Genomic DNA, 15,851 nt, shown 5'->3' on the forward strand with positions numbered 1-15,851 from the left:
GAGCGCCGCTGCCGCAACAGACTCGCGGCAGCGCCCCGCCTGTCGCGGCACATGTGGGCAAGGCACCCAGACACGCCCCCGGGCAACCGCGCCGTCATGAGGCAGGTCCCGTGATGCGGAAGTGCGAGCAGTGCGCGCCGGCGCTGCCAAGCACTGCCGGCATGGTGTGTCTGATGCGAACAAAGCATCCAGGTGCCGGCCGAGCGCGGGCGATGGGGGAGGCAGGCGCATGCAGGGCCATGCGGATGCCCCCTCTCCCGCAGTGCATGTGCGCAAGGCATGCGCCGTCTCCTGCATCCGACCGAGTGGGCTGATGCGGCGCGGACGCCGGGAGGCATGACGAGGGCACCTGGAACGGGACCATCGAGTCATCGGGTGTGCATTGTGGAGAGCCGCCACGCCACGTTACGCGATGCCGCGGCTGGAGTGGACGGAGGGGCGAAGCACGGCATACAGGCAGCGTGTGCCGGGCCTCGGAAGGACCCTGACCCCTGAGGCCGGCGAGGCTCCTCCTTGCGGTCGTGCGGCACGCACCTGGACCGCCGCCCTCCCCCGCCACGCGCACGACAGGCGCCGATCGCGCAGCAGGTACAGGAAGAGTAGGCGATGAAGGGCAGGGCGAGCGTGCTGGACGCATGGCGCGGTTCGACGAGCCGGAGGGCGCGTCCCAGGCGACGAGGATGAAGCCCCAGTGTGACAGAGCTAGGTGAGCGGTGGCTGCAGGCCGATGCTTGTCGGCATGTTCGTGTTGGGCTGACACACGCCGACAAGGAGGAGGCCTTTCTCCACACCTTCCGCATCTTGATTTGTATTCTGTGTTGTAATGTGTCGTTGCTGTCTACATGCGGGGCTTTGTCTGCGTCACGTTTTCATTTTCTGTTGTTCTTCTCGAGAAAAGATCGTTTTGTCATCTCGACGCGTGTCGGCGGTCTTTTTTTTCCGGGAGCCCGTGCCTTTTTCTCTACTTTTTTTTTGTTTGCTTGTTTTATATGAGCTCATCGCAGTTGTGTGTCTGTGTGTGCGCGCGCGGAGCCACGGTCTTTTGATGTGCAATAGCGCACCAGGTCCGTCGATCTCTAGTGGGATACTGGTACGTTTTTTTTTTAGGTTGTTTCACCTTTGTTTGCAGTTTCGTATGTTACCGGTCTTGTACAAATGCCGCAGAACAGAGAGGGGAGCATCGGAACGAGGACTGAGGTGGCGCAAGGGTTCACACGAGCACTCGTCACTTTGTGACGGTGTGCACGCGTGCGTGCACCCTTCTCCCGCGCTGCGATTCTGTTTCTTCTTCTCTAGCTCCCTTGACGTTGCAATTGTGTGTGTACGGACTTCCGTTACTTCTCGCTTCTTCTGCTGTTCTGTTCGTTGCCGATGTTTTGTGCTGGCACGTGGTCTTCGCCTCCCCTCCTTTCTCTCGCTCTCAGCATTCGTGGGTGTGCTTGCCCTGCTGTAGGGCATAGGCTGGCAAACACATGTGGATTGAACTGTATATGGTCCATGTGCATGGCAGCTGTGTGCGGTGAGTGTCGTCGTGCGTGTCTGTACGCCGGTGAGTTTCATCTGGGCCTACGTCTAACGCTCATGTGCTCAGCGTGTGTGTGTGTGTGTGTGTGTGTGTGTGTGCGAGAGGGGGAGGGGCCTTGGAGAACCCGAAAGATGCACCGACACATACGGGCGTACGCACGCCGTCACTGATGACCTCCTTGTGACACCCAAACACTTGCTTGCATATCATATATCCCTAATGAGCGAAACGCAGGTGGATGTTCACGTGCCGTTTCGTCTGTGCGTTAGTGCACGCGCATTGCCTTGCAGCAAAAAAGAAAAAGGAAAATTCACTGTGTGCAAATTGGGAGTATGTAGGGGGAGACTTTGACGATGTAGTTGAGACAATCGAAGGGCGGTCGAACCTATCAAGGCGACTTGCGGTAGGGTTAGCTTTTTGCATGCGCGATCGCCACTCATGAAGAGTGGCATATGTCTGATGCGGCGCCTCCGTACTCACATTCCGGTTCCGGAGGTAAAACTGAAGAAGGAATGCCTCGGGCGGGATAGACGGTGCTCTCTCCCCCCCCCCCGGCCCCACCCCTCGAGGGCGTCTGCGGTGCCGACGAATGAAATCAAGAATCGGCGCTGCGATTACTGCTGCCACCATCCCTTCTTTTGTCACCTCCTTTCTCTCTCTTTATCTGAGCCTATTTTTACTCGGTCGGTCTTTATCGTCGATGCCCCCCCCCCCCCCCCCGCACCCTGTGCTACTCATTGGCCTGCTGTCGCGCCCCTCACTCATCAGTGATTCATCGACGTTTTTTGTTTCTGGCGCTCTCTTTCTCTTCTCTTGCCTACTCTCGTGGCTCTCCGCACGGACGGTTTGAAGGATAAAGCCTAGTTAGTGGTTTGCGACGCACAGCTCACACCCGCCCACCATCGCTCTCCCTTCTCTCTTACGCACTCGTAAACACAAGCAGTGCGCGTGTCGCTTCAGAGTCGCGTGTTCTCTTTCTTTGGTTGCCACGGCACTCCGTGTTTTGTTTCCTTTATTTTTTTTTTCATTAGCCGATCAGCGGTTCCCTCCAATCGCAGCGTGCCGCTGTTGTGTGTGAGAATTGCGTCTCCGTACTTGGGTGTGGACCTGCGCCTCAGCGTCTGCATTGGCGCTTGCGTCGCATCGCGCGTCTTCGCGCTCTCCCTTGTTTGACCACTCCCTTCATCGCCGGTGCATTTCTGCGTGCAAATCCCAGTTGTCATCGCTGTGCCGCCGCCGGTTGTTGATCTGCTTATGCCCGTAGTGCCCTCAGGAGTCTTTGCCCCACTATCCCGCACTCCGTCCCCTTTTCCAGCCCCTGCGCAAGAGAGAGAACAGAATCACAGGCACGCAGTCCAACAGTGACACTCACGGCCACAGCATGTATCAACAGCAGCAGACTGCGGCATACAGTGACGATGGTGCAACAAAGTTGAGGGGGCCGGGCGTGAGTGCTGGCTGGGGTGCCGGTCCCGTAAACGGCAGTTTTGGCGCTGGTGCTTACTGCAGTGGCTACGGCGCTGGTGGTTACAGTGGCGCCGCTGCGTTTGACGGTGAGAGAATGCACGACGCTGGACATAACAGCATGTACGGCGCAGGCGGCATGTACGCACATCCCGATGCAAGGGGTATGATGGATGACATAAATGAGATCATTGTCACAAAGCTTTTTTCCAGTCGGCGGGATCTCGATCGCCTCGCTTCTGCGCAGGATTTTTCACGTCGGTTCGACTCCAACTGGGGAAGCTACCGCTTCGCCGGCGCAGACAGCTATGGCGGCTCCCTGTGCCGCGCGAACAGCGCGGCCGGTGGTTCCCTCATGAACCTCAGTGGGAAGCCCGGTGCGTCATCTATCACAGGCTGCGGAACAGGGGCCGCCGGCGTAGATCCAGACGGCAACGACGGCCGCAGCGTGCACGAGAAGATGCCGGCATCGGAGGAGAGGGAAGCAGCGACTAAGGAGGCTGCGGACGAGCGCGTCGACGCCTCTCGCAACGTCCGGCGAAGTGGCCTGGCGGACACGGACGCGTCCAAGCCGTCTGGCAAGTCAACACCGAGCACGGTGAAGCCTAGCAGCTCTGGGGCCCAAAGTGGCGAGACGCACGACGCGCCGACGCAGTCTTCGACCGAAGCAAGCGGCAAGACCAACAAGAGCAAGGACGTGTCCGGCGGTGCGCCTGACAAGGGGCCCAAGACCAGCACGCAGCAGTCGACCGAGCCGAAGCCGACCCCGGCGGGTGCCAATGATCGCGGCATGGCAGCTCTTCAGTCGGTTAAAGGGGGTGCAGGCAAGGCATCGAAGACCATGAATGCGCAGGAAACGAAGTCTCGTACGACTGAGTCGATCGATGACATTCCGCTCCTGGCCGACGACGTCCGACCGAAGCCGAAGCCGGCCGCCCCGAATGCGCCGACACCGCAGACATCGGCGGTCACGAAGCCGCCCGCGTCGAAGCCGTCTGAACCGCCGAATGAGGCGACAGAGACTGCCCATGCCGTGGACAGCAGCTCAACCACCAACGCAACGAGGGGCTCCACCGCCAACGGCGAGGGCCGCCCCGCTCGCCCACGCAGCCGCCAGGCAACACGCCCCGTCAGTCGCCTCACCTCGATGAGCGTTGTGGAGTTTCCAGTGGCGGAGGAGGTGAATGATGAGATGGTCGACGGCGGCCTCCACGACCCGGAGAAGGAGGCGGCTCTCCGCGCCGAGCAGCGCCGCGAGCGCGAGAACGCCGCCCGTGCGGCGCGCGATGAGCGGCAGCGTCAGCAGCAACTAATCGAGGAGGCGCAGAAGCAGCGCGAAGAGGAGGCGCAGCGGCGGCGACAGAAGAAAGAGGACGAGGCGCGCCAGCGGAAGGAGATGCTGACGAAGATGGACGAGGAGCGCAAGCGCGAACGGGACGCCGCCCTTGCCGCGCGCGAGCGCCAGCGGGAGGAGGAGAAGCGGCGCTTTGAGGATATGAAGCGCCTGGAGGAAGCGAAAGAGGCCGCGCGTGCCGCCGCCCTGATAGCGGAGCGGCAACGCAAGCTCGAAGCGGAGAAGGCGGAGGCAGAGGAGAAGACGGCCCGCAGCGTCTCGCGTCAACGCAGCCGACGTCCTACCAGTCGACCTGCCTCCCGCCTGCGCGGTGCGATCCCGGAGCAGCCTCCGGATGTGACGGCTGGGCAGATAAAGGACACGCTAGCGGACGAGGCCTTGGGGAAGTCAGAGCACCCCGACAACGAGAGCCACCACTCCCACGCCGCACAGGCGCTGCGTGCGGCGCAAGCCGATCGCAAGACGGAGCCTAGGGCGGAAGGGCGGCACACATCTAAGTCGCCGGCGGATGTGAGGTGTGCGTCCTCGACCCCGGCCGAGGTGCGGGAAGAACGTGCCGCCCGATCGCAGCGTTCACAGTCGCCCCTGCCGCAGCAGAAGCAGCCAGCCTCGGCAGAAGGAGTGATGAGTGGGCCGCCGAGCCACAGCGCCGCGCGTCCGCCGCCGAACTCGAACCCGACGCCGCAGTCGAAGGTGCTCAATAACTCGTGCCGCTCTCAGCCGAAGGAGGACAAATCTGTGTCTTCAGCGGGCAAGAGCAGCGCCTCGCGCCCGGCAAACATGGTGAAGACACTGGTGCTTGTGGAGGAGTTGCGCGACAGCAACCACGCCTTGGCGATGACGGGCAACTCCATCAGCTACAAAGGTCAGACGATCGAGGTGACCGAAGTGAAGACGCGTCCGGAGGACAACTTTAACTACCACTCCAGCGTCGTCCACGACGTCTCCGAGGCGGTGTGCAGCGGCTACAATGCCGCGGTGCTGGCTGTGGACGCTCCGAACACCGCCAGCCGCTTCGACTCACCCGTTTGGTCTATCCTCAACCGCATTGTCCGAACGCTGCTGCAGGAGAACAGCAACCAGGCCGGCCAGCTGCGCTCCGACTTTCAGCTGACGTGCGCCATGGGGTACCTCTACAAGGACAAGGTGAAGGACCTGCTGACGAGCGCTGAGCCGGAGTCGCCGTTCACGAAGATTGGTGTGAACCCGTCGCCGATCTACGGTCCGCGCTTGACAAACCTCACCTACGACGCCGTCACAGACCCCGGCGCGTTCGAGGACGTGCTCACCACCACGCTCTCGCGTGCCTCTGAGGATGCGGCAATACAAAATCTGACAGAGGGTGTCATAGCTGCGTTTCTGCTCATCATGCAGACCCGCGAGACGGACGGCAAGCCGGACATCTATCTGTCGTCCCTCGTGGTGACCACGGCCGGTGACGACACTTTTCCATACCAGTCAGCGATCTCCCACACCCGCAACGAGTACGCGACGGTGTTCCACCTGGTCCTCGGTGGTCCAAGCTGCACCTGCTTCATGCTGAACATCGCCGACGACGACAACGTCTGCAAGGCAGGTGAGACAGAGGAGTCGGTGCAGGAAAGGATTGAGCGTGTCCTGGGGCTGCTGCAGAAGATGTCCGCCCTGCCGAACTACGACTTGCGCAGCGGCTCTGTGAAGCGGTTCATCAAGTACGTCGAGCTGTCCCACAAAAATGCGCAGGCGCGGCTGGAGAAGGAAGAGGATGATGTGCAGCGCCGCAAGGTAGAGCGCTACCTCCGTGAACAGGAGCGACTCCTGCAGGACGCCTACCGCCTGCTGCAGGAGTGGAACATCAACTGCGGCGGTGAGCTCTAATTGAGATCGCACCGCAGGCAGACGTGAGAGTGCGCCATGCTTCTCTATCGCTGCGGTTGATTTCAACAGCCATCTCTCCCTCCCTGTCTGTGCGTGTGCCGTCGTCTTGATGATTCTTCTGTTGCTTCTGCACTCTCGTTCTCCATATACATGTGTATATGCATGTATGTATGTGTATGGGTAAATGCATTCGCGAGTGCTAAGCTGCCTGTCTGCCGCGCGTCTGCGTACACCGCCGCTTCCCCAGTCCTCGGCCCCCTCCCCTCGCCTTTTCCCATCGCACCTGCGTCGCGTTCTTGCGGTACTTGAGGGGGGGGGTTCCCCATTTTCGTTCTTATGCGTTTGTTTGTGTTTTTCTCCGTGTTTGCCATGCTGTCGTGCGCCTATGTGTGTCTGTATGCACAGTTCATATTATCCTTGCCTTGCTCTTCGGGATGTAGTTCTCTCCGAAAGTGCCACGGGCCTCCTCCCACCTCGCTGCACAAGCTGTGCTTGTTTGCTAACAACACGGGCCTTCTTCCTTCTCTCTGCCGCCCCCTCCCCCTCCCCCTCCATCATCGTTTCTGCTTCTTCTCGCTTCCTTGTTTCCCTTGCTGTGTGTGTGTGTGTGTGCGTGTTGATTCCGCTGATGCATCTCTCATTCTCTTTGCGTATGCTGGCTGCATGCACGCATGCATGTGTTTAAGGAGGGGGAGCGGCTCCTCTCCCATTCATGTGCCTATTCTCTCTTCCCTTTTTTTCTTTGCCTCGCTTTTTTGCAGTGTCGTTCCGCACAGCCTTCATCTCTAATCCCCCACTCTCTGCCTTGCGCGCAATGGACACCGTTGGCGGGTCCCATTCAGTGCTTCTCGTAGTGTGTGCATAGATGCCTACGTGTGCGTGTGCGTGGATGCACGTGTGTGATTTGAGGAGGCTGATTGTGAGTGTATCCAGACGTGGACGAGCGTGAAGGACGTTCTTGTGTGTGTGTGCGGCAGCTGTTTCTCCTGTTAGCCTTTACCCGTGGCTCCTTCGATGACTTTGTCGGTTTTTTTCTCTCTTTTTGATTATTAGTCGGATGCATTGCCACATGCGTGTCTTCATACGCGCACCATCTCGTGTCTCGTGGTGAGCGCGCGCCTCTCCCTCGGGCGCTTCTTCAATCGCGCGCGGGCACACATATGTAGACGCGCACGCACATCATTGCTCGTTTTGTATCCGTTCTTTTGTTTGCTCCGTTGTACATAATGTTGCTCGTGCTCTCCGCATCTCCCTCTCGCCGTTTGGTTGTTCGCCACGTTTTTTTTTCGTTCTGACTTTTTTTCGTCTCGGTGCCCACTTTTTGCCTCCTTTGCTGGGCTCATACATATGCCTGTGAGTGTGTGTGTGTGTGTGTGTGGTGGTGGTGGTGGGGGGTGTTTATGCGTCGGCGTGGCGAGAAGGCTGTCAACAGGGCTCACTCTCGTGTGTGCGTTTTCTTTTGGGTCTCTTGCTTCCCGTTTGGGCTCTTTGAGCATGTCGTTACGAATGACGTTCTCAGCCGTCGATGTGCGCTGCGTTCGTTGCGATGTTCGGTCAGATGACGGGACGGTGGGAAAAGGGACAGCGGGAAAAAAGATGCCGTTGCTGGTATTGTGCTGCGAGCTCCTCGTTTTTGTTTGCTTTCGTGCACGTGTCGTTTCTACTCGCTTTGCTCGTCCACTTTCCACTCTCTTGAAGCGGCCTCTCCCCTCCCCTCCCCCGCCCGACTCTTTCATTCCGTGTTACTCATGCCCTCGTCCCCCCCCCCGCTCACCCCATGTATGATCATCTTTGCGTTCTCCTTCCTGTTATTGTCTGTATAGTTGTCTTTGCCGACTCGCTGTTCCTCACCTCTTGGCGACGGCGTTGGTGTCTCGTTGCGTCTTACCCTTTTCTCTCGTTTTTCACGGTTCACCGTCAACTCTCCGCTCTACCCCTACATTTTCTGTCAACCTTGTTCTAGAGTCATCCAAGACGGGCACACCGTTCACCCCACATACGCGTGACACCATGGACACGCCAGTGCAAAGGCGAACACGCGCACACATGTAATCAGCCCCCCTCCCCCAACACACACTGAGAGACGCATCGGCAGCACAAACCACTCCGTGACGATTTTTTTTGATGGTGTTGGTGGTGTGTGTGTGTGTGTGTTTTGGGGGGGTCGAGTCGTCAGCATTTGTTCCTGTTTTTTTTTTTGTGGTGACTATTGGCTGTTTCGCCGTCTCCTCTCTCTTTCTTGTTCAATACGCATGTTCCTGTGATGCGCGTGATGTTCGCGTAACGCGTTTTCGGCTTTCCCTGTTTGCATGTACGACGACTTGGGAGCTGATGTGGTGCTGACGTAATGCTTGCTTTGCACGTTCTTCTTTTCCTTTGAATCCTTTTTTTTTGTCGTTCTTTTCTGTCTTGTTTCGTCGCTCTCTGTGTGCATGCGCGTGTGTGTGTGATGTTTCTTTTCTGTGAGTGTATGTGTGCGGCTATTATCCTGGTGTCGTGTGACGGCGTGCGCACATTTCCTGTGGTGGGTCTCTCGTATTTGTGGTTGCGGCTTCTCTCCCCACTCTTTCTTCTTTTATTTTTTCTGTTGTTTTTGTTTTCTCGGACGACCGAAGTGGTGGCGCTGACGTTAGTTTTTCCGTTTGTGCTTCACTGTTCATCGTCTCTCTCTCTCTCTCTGTGTGTGTGTGTAGCTGCCTTTTCTTTTTTTTTTGCTGACTGTGATGAGCATCTCATGTGCGTACTAATCAATGACCTCCTCAACTTAGAGACGAAAGGGAAGGGCGGTGTTTTTTTCTTTGCAGTGTGTGTCCATTCTCTGCCATACACCATGACCTCAACTGCACTCTTTCCTCCTTCCCCGGCTTGCACCACAGGCCCCATCAGCGTGGTGAAAGGCATGCCGTAGACACACGCGTTAGAGCAATACCAGATCGGTGAGCTGAGCTGAGCCTCTGCCTCGAACTCTACTTACCCATCCCCGCTTTGCAGATCGCCTCGCAGCCGCTCCAGCCATGCTGGTTGCCACGTGGTGCATCTCCCTCAGGGTGGCACTCAGGCTCCCCAGCCAGTGGGCTGTAAGGGACCGGTGAGATCTGTTCAAGCAACACAGATACCTCGCCCATCACATGGATGGCACAAGCGTGTGCACTGTGGCGGGGTCGCTCCGATGCCACGCCATCCAAAACCCGAGCGCCCACATCAGTAGCGATACATCGCTCTGGCCTCCTCCTACGTGGTAGGCGATTGACCGCGGCACCGCCAGAAGTGGCTCAGCATGGGCTGGGATATTAGGGCTGCTGGGCCTCCGCCCACGGTGCTGTGTACTGGCCCCCTGAGATACCACGCGCTGAGGTGTCCTTCGTCATGAGGGATACACGAGAGAAGGCGGCCGAAACGAAAAGGGTTAATAAGCAGACAAGCACAGGATCATACGGCGGTGCGAGTGCTTTTCCCATCCATATGTGTCATGGTGTTTTTGCTTTATTTTCGTCACCTCCCTTCTTCTGTATCATCTTACGTCTGCGACTCTTCGTGTATCCGCTTGCTTCTGTGTGTGCGTGTGTATGTGCGATTATGTGCGCTCTTTTTCTTTCGTGCTCGCGAGTTATTGCTCTCTTTCTCTTCCTCTGTAGTTCTCCGGTGCTCTAGCTCTCTCTCTCCCTTACCGTCCGCCCCCTCGCGTCTCCGATGAACATGAACTCATGTTATGTGTGTGTGGTGGTGGTGGTGGTGTTAGCTCTGCATTCATGCCAAACAAACATAAATGACACACGCACGCGCGCACAGAAGATGCCGGTGTGCTCCGCGTATCGGGTGGCATCGGGCTCTCATTTTTTGTAGTTTCTGCGCGTCCAGTGGCGTATGCGCGCTGTGCGATGGTCGAGAACACCCTGAGCGAGAGTGCGGTTCCGCTTGTCGGCGGCAGCAGCTGTCGTGTACACAAGCGTGAGCAGCGAGCATCGATGAGGCCTTTGTTGGCACGGTGTTCAAAACCATTCGACAGTGCGGGAATGTGTGTGCACAGGGACTGGCGTGGGGAGGGAAGAGAAAACTAGTTTTTCACTGACTTTTCGTCATCCAGCTGTGTCCGCGATCACGCGTCGACATACGCACCCGCATCCTCGGCGCCTCCTCGCCCTATGAGTCGGCTACGCTGGCGCTCCATACTCTACGCCTCTCCTAATTTCTCTCTCGCTCTGGCGCCCGCCTTGCGCGCTTCTTGTATTCACACATCTTTGGGCCTGCGCACTCGCTAGCGCTCTCATGTTCGTAGCGGTGCAACCTACATGCAAGTTTTGCGCACACAAACGCTTGCAGAGAACTCTCAAAAAACGCCAAGAAAGGGTCGACGACGTCGCAAGGGCAACTGTGTGCAACACAGGTATCACACATACCCCCCCCCTTGCAGCCACTATCTCCCTTTGAGGCAAGCGTATCGTAGATACTGTATCGCGGTGCGAAAGGTCGAATTAAGGACAGGGAGCTACAACACACACGCACACTCACTCACACAAAACCTCTGCACAGCACAGGGGAGAACTTGAGACCGCTAAGGGGTGTCTCACGCAAAGACGCACACACACACACACACACACACACACACACACACACACACACAAATGCGTCTCCCTGTCGTTTAGCCTTCTTCCCCTGCACTGCTCTTTTCTTGGCCCGCTTCTCTCTTTGCCCTTCTCCTACCCCCTTTCCACTTCTCTTCATAGTGCTGTGCTAACTCCAACTTTCGCGGGGATTTTCATCGTTTCCGCTTTCTTCGTCCTCTCCAAAACAAGAGAGCCAACACGCGTAGAACGTGGTGTGTGCTCACACGTGCATCACGGTCGCAATTTGGCAGCCGGTGCTTTTCGATTGCTGCTGTCGAGAGAAGCGGGTATACTGCTGATAGGGGACCTCACGTACCCCATCTAGGTGGATTCCCCACACACACCTCGCACTCTACACCCCGTGGACTCTTCCTCAGTGTGCATACACTGGCGCGGCGTGCCTCGTGCAAGCTCTTGCATTCGCCGTGTCTGCGTGGAGCGTTTGTGCGCAAGGCGGCCGCCTCTGGAACTTTGGGTATTACTCTCTGCCAGCGCAAATACTTGGTGCATCTCCACTGTTGTGCTTCCGTGTTTTTGTCGTTCGGCTGTGTTCCCACGCAGCGGCGCTCACGCTCCCCCTCCTCTTTTTTTTTCGCTGTTTCTGTTTTGTTCTTGCCATCTCCTCCTCTCTCTCCATCACCTTCTTCCTCATTCTGCATGTCGTCTTCGCCCCCTCCCTCCCCATTCATACGTTGACGTGTCGGTCTGCATCGGTCTGTGTGCCTTTAGTGCCGTGCGCTTGGTTTGTTTTCTCCCCTTCCGCTGGCAGCCCTCACCACTTCTTTTTTTTTGCTCGTGTGTGTGTTCCTTGCTTTTTTAGCCCCCCCCCCGTTTTCTCATACGGCTCTAGCGCATACGTACGGAAGTACACACACATCTGTGTATCTATCTATATCTGTACAGCTGTCTATCTATTCATCTATATATATATATATATGTATACAGCTATATTATTCTTTTCGTATCGGCCTTTTTGCGTGAGGCGTTCTCTGCGCCGATCGACCCAGCCCCACCTCACCCCCACCCCTCTGCTGCTCTACAGCGGGCTTCTGCGCCAACTCACCCCGTCCCTTTCTCTGCTTGTGCGTTCAGGTCGTCCAGTGTTATTCCTTCCTGGGTTTCTTCTGTGTGGTGTTCTTCGGTCTCTTCTTTCCTGCATATGACGTCTGTGGCAAGCACCCTGTATCGAGCAAGTGACCTGCGCGGCTCTGTTGCGATGGAGACGAATCCAGATGCGAGCAGACTGGGAACGCCCAACGAGTTCACCGCCTCCGTTCTCATCAAGCGTGGCAAAACCAGGGAGCACAGGATGAACGCAGTGATGGAAAGGGATGGCGCGAGCACCGCACAGGACGAATCGCAGCTGTTGAAAGAGGAAGCGCGCAATGCATGGTGCACCCAGGATGCTTTCGTCGACTTCGACACAGACAGCAGTGATTCTGATGCCCAGTCAGGTGGGAAGACGGACCCCACCAGTGCCTTCATGGACGATGGCAGTGCTTCGTCTGACTCGTGCTACGCTTCTTTCTACACTTCCAAAGGTGATGACTCGGACACCAGCTTGGACGACACGCCGTCACCGTCGTATGGGGAGTATGAAGAGAGTAACGAATATGACGACGAAGCCGAGGAGGACGAGGGGCTTGTCGGCAGCGATGCGTCGCGCATCAACGGCAACAGCTTCTCCAGCACAGACCCTGGGAGGAATATTAGCGTCATGTTTGGCGTTAGCCGCAGTAGCGTCTCTCCAGAGCAGCGAAGTAGCATCAAGGGCTCCTCTGTGAGTGCGCTGCCGCCGTTCACGATTTCCGGCGCGCCAAGCTCGCACGGAACGCACGTCGCCTTGCTCGTGACGGGCGTCTCTGACAGGCCGCGGCGCGCCCGCGGCAGCGCTGCCTCGATGATGATGCCGCCGTACACCACGACGACGGTGTTGAACCCGAGTATGAGCGTATCTTTGGTGTTATCTGCCTTCGGCACGTTCAGCAACGGGACGTCGGCACCACCCGCAGATCTGCCGGTGGACTTGAGAAAACATGAGAGCGGCAACGCTGGCACCAGGCACCCACAGTCGTTGGAGCGGAACAATTCAATGATGTTCTCGCAGATGTATTTCACCGGCTCCGAAGCACATCAAGCGGAAGCGCGGTCGCCTCTCTACAACGATCATGGCTGTGACAGAAGCAATCAAGAACTTCCTACATTGGCTTGGGGTGACGAGAAGAGGCGCCAGATGGCGAGCATGATGCAGATGGAGACGATGCTGCCACTTCACGCGCATGCGAACCGCGTCAGCCACAACGAGGACTCCGTTGACGGCGGCATCTATGGCTTTTGGCCTAGCGATGACAAGAAGAGTGAAGATGCCATGTCGACACGGCCGTTGGTGAGCAAAATGAATAGCACTCTTCCTTCCTTCCTGAGGTACGCAGATGCGCGTTCGCCCTGCACCATCGCAGGAGAGACGCGAGCCGCATCTTGCGGAACGAAGCAAGGGGACAAGCAGCTGAAGACGTGCGCTGGCGGGCGCCAAGAGGGCAGAAACGACCACAGCAGCAATTCCACTGGTCGTCTGCCGCGCGGCTCTTCGCTGTTGCACGCACACACCCGCAATGGCGGCAGCTCGCCAGGCGAAGCCTTCCTCTCCGATAAGGCGCTTTCCCCCAACGCCATTATCGGGGTACTTCGGGGCGACTTCGACAACCGCGATATCAGCCTTGATAGTCGCTTCCTTGATACCGACCCTCATCACAAGAGCGGGTCGACTAGCATGGAGGCCAAAGGGCATTCACGTCAGCCACCAGCGTCCTCGAGGCACGCGGTGACCGCAGATGGCACAGTCGATAGACACGGCGCAAGCACAGCAACGGTGGGCGACAGCGAAACCTCGTCGGGCCACCGTGTTGAGGAGCCGGTGCGTCGCCGGCGGTCTGGCGATGCGATCCTGAGCATCTGTAGAACGGCCTCTTTTGGCCATCCGCGTGAATCTTTCTCCGTGACCCGGTCGCTCAGCTCCGGTCAAGCGCATAGTCTAGGCCCTGTGCCGTCGCAGCAGACGCTCATCGGTGTGTGGCGACTGCTGAGTTTCCGCGAGCAGGGCGACACGCCTCTCACGAACGTCGAGCACGTGCCACAGAAGAGAACATCAAAGAAAAAGCATAGCAAGGATAAGAAGAGGAGCAAGAAGCACGAAAAGCACCGCAGGCCACGCCACACCGCCGAGGGCGGCCACGTGGGCATCGACACAGGAAGGAGTGTGGATGCCCGTGATGACGCTAACAGGGATGACGGCGCCCACGTCAGCGCGGCACCAATGTGCAAGGAGAGCGATACAATGCGCTCGCCGGCTCGATTATCGGGCGTGAGCGCCGCTGGCGGCGCACCAGCTGAATGCCACACCGGCGTGACTTGCTGTTGTCCCAGTTCCCCTCCTGGATTGGGCTGGGCCGCTGGGAAGCAAGGAAGTCTCCGAAGTAGTATGGAGGCGAACGGCCAGCCTCTCCGCCGGCACCAGGCGGTGCTGCAAGACCTGTCCATGGGCGCACCGCCTGCGCGAAAAGGTACGCCGCCCACCGCGGGTAACCTGAAGATACGACTGCTTCCCTCCCGGGTACCTGTCCGCACCGTCTTCGATGCACCTGACACCCTCACCGCTCCGCACTCGCACAATTCATCAGCGGAAAAGGTAGACGACGCTGCCGCGAATGCTCATGTGCCCCAGCCCTCTGGTGCCGACGTCGCGCGCGCCGTGGGTAGTGCGAGCGTCGATGCAGCACAGAAGCCCGACCGCTTCGAGAAGTTCGAGGAGCCGTCAGTAGAGAGCCCAACTGCGACGGTGCGCCGCTTGACTGTACGCTCAGGGAGTTCAAAGGCGTTGATGAACCATGTTCGCGGGTGCAATACAAGCAGCGACTCCGACGGCAGTGCGCAGCGTCTTCTAGCAGCGCCAGCCACGCAGGTGCGGCTATCCGTATCGCCGCCAAACGGACGCCTCCGGATCCACTCGTACGACGGCTTGGCCGCTCACAACGGTGAAAGGTCGCTGCGGTCCCTAACCCGTCCACAGGAGGGACTGCCTCCACTGTAGCTGTGTCTTGAAGCCGCGATAATGCCTCAACCCTCTCTCTCGCCATTCTTCGGCACATGTGTCTCTCTGCCGATGGGTGTATATGTGTAGTGTGTCTGCAAATACCTCTGCTGCCGCTGCTGTTTTTCTTCTCTGGCTTTTGCATGTGAGTTTTCAGACGGTGCTGGTGTTGCAAGGGCTCTCGAGGAGAGGAAGGTATTGTGTCTTCTGATCTCCTTCTCCTGCTCTCTCACTCTGGCCGCTGCCGATGGGTTTGTGAGTATGTGTGCACGCGACTCCCAGTGACGTAATCGAACACGAGCCCTAAGCTGGCGCATCTCTTTCCCTGTGGCTTTTATGCCCCACCACTCCCAAACAGCCACACAGGACAGGCGGGTAATGCTCCCCTGTGCGGCAACAACGACTAAAACAACAACAACAACGAACCTGCTCGGCATTGCCATGCTCCTGCGATGCCGTTTGAGAGGATGAAAAATCACCTCGAACCCTGGACACACGCACACACGCGTTCTCTTATAGCTCCGTCATTCAGCCGCCTCTGAGGCCCGTCTGGGGAGTTGTCACATGGACACCACATCCAGAACTCGCCGTTCTATCCGCCCTTCTCACCGCACGCGCACAAATACGAGCGCTCTGTGTGTAGGGCGCCATTTTTCTCTTGTCCACGCGTTGTGTGTAAGAGTGTGCACGTGTTTGTGTGCGTATGGGCTTCATACATCGACACCTGTGTGCGGGTTTTGTGCAACAAAGGTGATGGGCTCCATTGCGCATACACATACACGGGAGAGAAGCAGGGTGAGCGACGAAAAAGAGTCACAGGAGGGCATTTAATGTGCTTGTGCGTGTGTGTGTGTGCATGGTCCAGCGTTTCGCGGATGGGCTCTGCTCCTCTCCTCGTCCGCTCTCACTGCCTCTTCCTGCCATCATCTCTCTCAGCTCTCCAGCTTTCGTTTTCGGTGT

The 15,851-nt window shown here is 57.9% G+C and overlaps 2 protein-coding genes across 2 annotated transcripts; both read left to right on the top strand.

Annotated features, from left to right (window-relative positions):
- Window positions 1-3,086: 3,086 nt before the first annotated feature.
- LMJF_33_3010 (conserved hypothetical protein) lies at window positions 3,087-6,200 on the top strand (the record flags this gene model as incomplete). The annotated part of the gene is made up of 1 exon (XM_001686011.1): window positions 3,087-6,200. One exon carries the CDS (start codon window positions 3,087-3,089, stop codon window positions 6,198-6,200), a length of 3,114 nt encoding a protein of 1,037 aa, XP_001686063.1.
- A 5,763-nt stretch (window positions 6,201-11,963) lies between these two features.
- Window positions 11,964-14,891, top strand: LMJF_33_3020 (hypothetical protein; the record flags this gene model as incomplete). The annotated part of the gene is made up of 1 exon (XM_001686012.1): window positions 11,964-14,891. One exon carries the CDS (start codon window positions 11,964-11,966, stop codon window positions 14,889-14,891), a length of 2,928 nt encoding a protein of 975 aa, XP_001686064.1.
- Window positions 14,892-15,851: the final 960 nt, after the last annotated feature.

Source organism: Leishmania major, chromosome 33 (genome assembly GCF_000002725.2).
Source record: "Leishmania major strain Friedlin complete genome, chromosome 33".
In the NCBI taxonomy this organism is placed as follows: domain Eukaryota; phylum Euglenozoa; class Kinetoplastea; order Trypanosomatida; family Trypanosomatidae; genus Leishmania; species Leishmania major.